This window comes from Poromitra crassiceps (genome assembly GCF_964638095.1).
Source record: "Poromitra crassiceps genome assembly, chromosome: 29".
Classification (NCBI taxonomy): Eukaryota; Metazoa; Chordata; class Actinopteri; order Beryciformes; family Melamphaidae; genus Poromitra; species Poromitra crassiceps.
The window spans coordinates 15,711,787-15,717,973 of record NC_139641.1 but is presented as its reverse complement, the minus strand read 5'-3'; the positions used below and the strand labels follow the sequence as shown (position 1 = coordinate 15,717,973).

The 6,187-nt window shown below is 42.9% G+C and overlaps 1 protein-coding gene across 1 annotated transcript; it reads right to left on the bottom strand.

The window, feature by feature from the left end:
* Positions 1-2,362: 2,362 nt before the first annotated feature.
* On the bottom strand, positions 2,363-4,905 carry LOC310800097 (piggyBac transposable element-derived protein 4-like; the record flags this gene model as incomplete). The annotated part of the gene is made up of 2 exons (XM_083662674.1): positions 4,703-4,905; positions 2,363-4,079 (listed from the first exon to the last, which is right to left on the bottom strand). Exons 1-2 carry the CDS (start codon positions 4,813-4,815, stop codon positions 2,363-2,365), a joined length of 1,830 nt encoding a protein of 609 aa, XP_083518800.1. The 5' UTR covers positions 4,816-4,905.
* Positions 4,906-6,187: the final 1,282 nt, after the last annotated feature.

Sequence of the window (6,187 nt, the reverse complement as noted above, 5' to 3'; positions counted from 1 at the left end):
TTATGCACAACATATGCATATGATTTATTCAAACAAGATAATTATTATTATTTATTCAAACCTGATTAAGATGTTGTCATCAGGGATAACCGGCAAACAGTGGCCCAAGAGCTCAGGGGGCCCAGAGCCTCTTTGCAGGGCCACAGCAACAAAAAACAAGTGAGTCAAGGCTCACTCAATATTCATGTCAATTAAATATTAACAGTATCAACTCTTCTCATAAACAAAAAGAAATTTGTGTGTATAATCCTTACAAATATATTCCATATACTCATGTGTATGACTGTATGATGATTTCATATTTAGCCTGTGTTCTCATGTTGCTGAGGCAGGCAAACCACCCATTGCTTATTGTTATTGCCATCACATGGTGCCTGGGGCAGAAAAAAACTTCCCCTTTTTCCTTATGTATTGTTAATCGCCACTACTTGTCATTGTAGGTATAAATGCTATATCTGCTTTCTGACCCCGTGTCCCATGTATCCCCCTTATTAAAATCATGCGCTCAGCCGCCAGACTTGATAATACGGTGTGCTCCATATATTCTCTGAACCAATTATTTTGCCTGTGCTGTATTGGACTGTGTCCCTCCGACTCAGAGACGCCAGTCTGGAGTGAGACAGATTTGTCAAGTCAATTCTTATTGCACCCTGTTGATTAAAAAAACAGCAAAGACACATTGCATTTAGACTTTTATTCAGTTTTGTGAAGATATTCTTTTTTTTTCTGTGACACTGGAACACACAGCTGATGTGAAGGTAAAGATGCATCAACGGCAGATAATCACAGGATTTCACCACCTTTCAGAAACGGATGTCAATCAGGCTACAAGCAGCAATTTAATTAGTGATAGTGGAGCAGTCAATGTACAGACTGGACTGGATAACATAACATTCATATTGATAAATACTCTTCATTTATTGTTCATTTCAACAAATTGAGAAAAATCCACTCCCCAAATTAGACTGAACTGAAAGTGAATGGTTGAACAAGTCCTTGATGATCTGTCCTGAGAAACATAAAGCCTAACGGCCAGTAGGTGGTGCTGTTGCAACATATTTTAGGATTCCCCCACTGTGACATCCCATAAGAATTTCCACTGTTTATCAGTTCACTACTGATTTCAGTCAATTAAACCAGCCTATTGACCAGTATGAACAAAAGTGAACAGAGAGCTGAATTAACTTTTATTGTTGCAGCTCTTTAGAGAGACAGAGAGCAAGAGTCTGTCTAATCTGAGTCACATACAGTGGAATCCGCTTATTGATCAACCGCTTATAGTGATCAAAAAGCTTGCTCCCGTCCGAATCATTCCTATACACAGGCTCTCCCTTTTAAACCTAAGCCTGATTCAGTCCGCCTGGATATATTTAGTTGTTTTGGCTGTAAAAGTGTCAGAAAATGTTTTTGGAGTAAGCGCTTTTGCCCCTTTTTTCAGAATCAGTTCAACTTTCATTATCTGGAGTTATTTACATTTCACAGTATGTCTTGAGTGTGTAATAACAGTTTAGAGGGAAGAAAAACAAAAAATGGAATTGGATTTGACAGGCTTTTAGTATAGAAAGCCATATAATTGCACAGATATAAAGATTTACACAATTTGAATTGGAAAATTAACTTGTTATCCAACTGTCACTAAAGTTTGTGCCCCCCAGGGCTTCTGGAAAGAGGTTATTTTATTGCAATTATGATTAATATTGTACATTATGTTTTTTCCTTTTTTTGTTTTAAAATGTTTTTAATGTATTGTGTATTATTATTATACTTTTATTTTTTTTATATATTGTCTTTTATGTTAATGTTCGAAATAAACATTAATTACGGTAATTCTTCTGCTTCTTTTTCCTCATCAGGGAAAATCGCTTTTTGTGCCTTTCTTTTGCACAAACTGATGTCACATTTACAGGTACACATGTACATGTACACAGATTTTTTTTTGGGAAACTGAAAATTGGAATTGTCCCACTGACGTCACAATGTCTATGACATCATCAGTGATGTCATCCCTTTGTCTATGACATCATCAGTGATGTCATCCCTTTTGTCTATGACATCATCAGTGATGTCATTCCTTTCCCTGCTCTCCCCTTTTTTCAGAATCACTTCATTTTTCATTATCTGGCAGTGCTTTTACCTTGCTGTATGTTTTTGAGTGTGCAATAACGGTTTAGAGGGAAGAAAAACAAAAAGCAGAATTGGATTTGACATGTTTTTAGTGAAGCAGAAACTGCAATTGCACACGGAGAACACTTTACACATGTACATGTTGAACATTCAACTGTTGTGCAACTAAATGCAATACATTTTGTGTACCCTGAGCTTTTAGATTTTTTTTTTTTTTTTTTGTATGTCCAGGCAAAGTTTAGCCTTTGTGGTACATCCTGAAGCAGTTTCTCTCTAACTGCACACACAGTCCCACATTGCACTCCTCACACTTCCAGGGAGTTGTCTTCTTGCAGAGACGGCACTTCCAGCGTCCCGCGGTGGCCGTCTGTCTTTTCTCAGGTGGTGGTAGGTTGGCTGTGGGGACGGGGAAGTGGTGGTCACGGGCTGGGGGGCGTACCTGCGTACCGGAGTGCCTGCTGCCACGCATAGGAACTCCTATGAGCTGAGCGCAGAGCTTCTCCTGGAAGGCCTGCCGTGTCATGTGCTTCTTCTTGTTCTGCTCATTGGTGCATATCTCCTTGTGGAGGATGTAACTGTTTGTCACGCTAATGTCCAGAAAATGCAGGAAAACGGCCATGTTCCATCTTTTTGTTTTGTGCTGGACTGAATTGGTACCCAGCATTTGGTTTGACGTGTGGACGCCTCCCATGTACTTGTTGTACTCTGCCACCGCTGTGGGTCTGGGGACAGCGATCCTCCTCTCTCCCTCGCTATCATCCGTCTTCTGCCAGCGCAGCACTGTATCCCCGGTGTACACAGGGTGGATGTTGCTGCAAAGGGAGACCTCTCTCGTCGTGTCCATCCACTTCACGAATAAAAGGTCGCGGTCTCTAATCCAGCGGATCGACCCTCTTGGTGACTTTTTAGTCAGCGCATTTTCCCGGGTGGCTGGAACACCGATCCTCGACTGCCCGTACGTTCCACAAGCCCCAAATCCCTGCTGGCCCAAGTGGCGGAAGAGGAGTGGACTTGTGTAGTAGTTGTCACAGTATACGACGTACCCGGACCCCAGGTAGTCCTTGTTGATCAGCGACACCGCCACGTCGTAGGACAGCCCCTTCCCCGACGAGAACTTTGATTTCCCAGTGTGCAGCCGATAGTCGATGGTGTAGCCATTGACATCGGCGAGAACGAAGAATTTCATGCACCGCTTGGTGGGTTTGGCCTTCGTGTTTTGCTTGACAGACAGCCTGGCCTTGGTAGCGACCATCCGCTCGTCAACTGAGATGTTCTGCTTTGGATGGTACATGGCCATGGAGCGGTTGCTGATGATGTCAATGAGAGGTTTGACCTTCTGGAGAGCATCATAGTCGGCCGTGCCCTTTTTCTTGTCGTTCTCCGCATCATCCGATGGATCACTGATGTGCAGATTGTTGGAAATTGCGAGGAACCGGTCTCTGGAGAAAACGGCGGCAGGGAATGGGACATAAAAAATGGTATCTTTCCTCCAGAAATCAACCCTCTTTGGCAAATCCATGACCGACATGTAGAGCAACAGGCCCAGGAACTTTTTCAGTTCATGTGGGGTTACATTTCTCCACTTGAACTTCTTCCCTTTCGCCAGATTTTTAGCTGCATTTTTGTTTGTGTTTGCACACAAGATTCGGAGGACCTCTGAATCAAAGAAATGAGAGAAAATCTCCAGTGGTTCTGGATCTCCAATATCGAGAGGCGGTTGAACGCCGGGGGTTCGTTTTGGGCGAAACCTTGGGCGATCCGGGACACCGTCATCAGGGTCATCCACTGTTTTCCATGCCACCTGTGGACGTATTGGAGACCGGCTTCGGTGTCTCGGTGACACCCGGCATTGACGGGCACCTCCACGGCCCCATCCCCGGCCCCGACCCGGGGTGCGGCCCCGACCACGGCTCTCTGGTACTGCCTCAACAGATGGCCCTGCAGCAGGAGGCAGCCTAAAAAGGAATAATAAAATATTATTTATTTATTGCCAATTTGCACATTAGTGATCCAGCAGAAGATGTAGACCAAAAACCAAAAAGGAGGCAAAGAGGGCTATGACTGTCTGTATTTCCTCTCCTACATATGCATCACTCACTCGCATCAACTACAGGCTGTGCACATGGAAATCAATAATGTTTGTCATTTTTCCCCCTTTGCTCTCCTCATGCATGCATTCATCCTATGATGTTGTAACTATGTCTTTGTCTGGGGCTTCAACATTTATACTGTGACAACTTCTACATACTGTGAATGAGAATAAAATAAAACTAAATACTGCACATGGCATTGAAAATAAAAGTAAAGCACACAGGGATGTTGTGTGTGTGTGTGTGTGTGTGTGTGCCTATTTTTAGACCCATCAATCAATGCAGGGATGCCCGGTGCGTATTTCCACTCCAGATGCGTAAAATACGCACCTTGGATAGTTTACACACTTCTGTATTACCACTACACCCCCTGGTTGTAACATGATATTGGGAAGTAATGTAATAAAGTTGAACGTTTTCATTTTGGTTGAGGTCAATGGCAAATGTATATTTACTGAAATGGATTCGCTTGTACACAGCTTACTCACTCTGATTCAGGTACAGTTTCTCGGTCTTCTTCCTCCTCTTCTTCGTCGTCACTGTCCTGCAACACGAATCTGCTGCTGGGCAGTGTTACCACTCTTGGTGATCGCTTTGCCATTTTACATCAAATAAACAACCGTGAACTGGCAGCAAAATGATGAAAAACAAGGCTGAAATCTCCGTGAAATAATTCTCTTGCGCTCTGTTGATTTTCCACTTTTCCCTCTTTTTTTTTGGCGCCCCAGTGACGTCGCAGTTCCGAGATTACCGTAATACCTCGTGTATGGGAAGAAAGCGCAGCTGCTTTTCTTTCAAGAACCGTTGACATTTTGTTGATAGCTCAAACGGTCTAGGAGTTACGGTACTGAGAACAGGGCATGGTATTTGAGGTTTAGAAGGGTTAAATAATTTGCTTATAGTGATCAATACTCCACTTAGTGATAATTTTGGGCCTTGTCCCAACTGAGGACAATGGATTTTTTTTTAACTACAGTTATATAAAAAAATATTATTACTAATATAAGTATTATTTTTTACTTACAAACTGCCAAAAATGAGCCAACAAGATACATGTACTCAGTGCATGTCTGTCTGTATATGGAGAGATCACGGCATCTCTGTCTGTGGAGAGATGGTGGCGTCTATGTCTATGCGAGACCGCTGTGTTTGAAAGATCTGGAGGCCTAACTTACTGTATGGATTTTTAAAGTCAATATTCCTTTACTTGATGTATTCATGTAGCCTAATACAAATACAAATGTCAATTAGATGGTAATCTGCATGAGAAATAAAGAAGAAAAAAATCTGTTAGGCTATAATGCTCATCCGCTTATAGTGATCAATTTGACCCGTCCCAATCTGATCACTATAAGAGAAGTGCACTGTAGAATTAAAGATAAAGCTTTATTTACGTATTTATTTTCTAGATTGTGAAGAGGTAGGCAGAGTTACTATAGTTTGGGTCTTACACACACTGCACAATACCGGGCCGGAGTCCCTATCTAGTAGTTTTCCATTCCATTCCACTACACCTAGGATTTACAGATTAGTTTTCTGTGTTTGGTAGAACCTACCCAGAGTTCCAGCAAACATAACCCTTCCTCCACTGACGCCATGGCAACTCCACAACCTTGGACCTTTGGGACGGAGGTGGGGTGGGAGGGGTTATTTGCAACCATATATGTAATAAGAGTTAACCTATTTTTATTTTATTTAACCTTTATTTATCCAGGTTAGCCTGGGGGGGGGGTACGGTGGTGCAGTGGTAAGCGCCGTCGCCTCACAGCTCGAACCAGTGACGACAAGGTCCCCGGGCGCTGGAAAGAAAAAGCGACCACTGCTCCTGGCCTGCCCCCTGGAGGAAAGGACAAGCCTGAATGGGTCAAATGTAGAGGACATATTTCACCGGCCACCGTCAGCATGAGTGTGTGTAGTGGCCGCATGTGTTCATGTGACAATAAAGAAAAATCTGAAAAATTGTAAATCGTAGC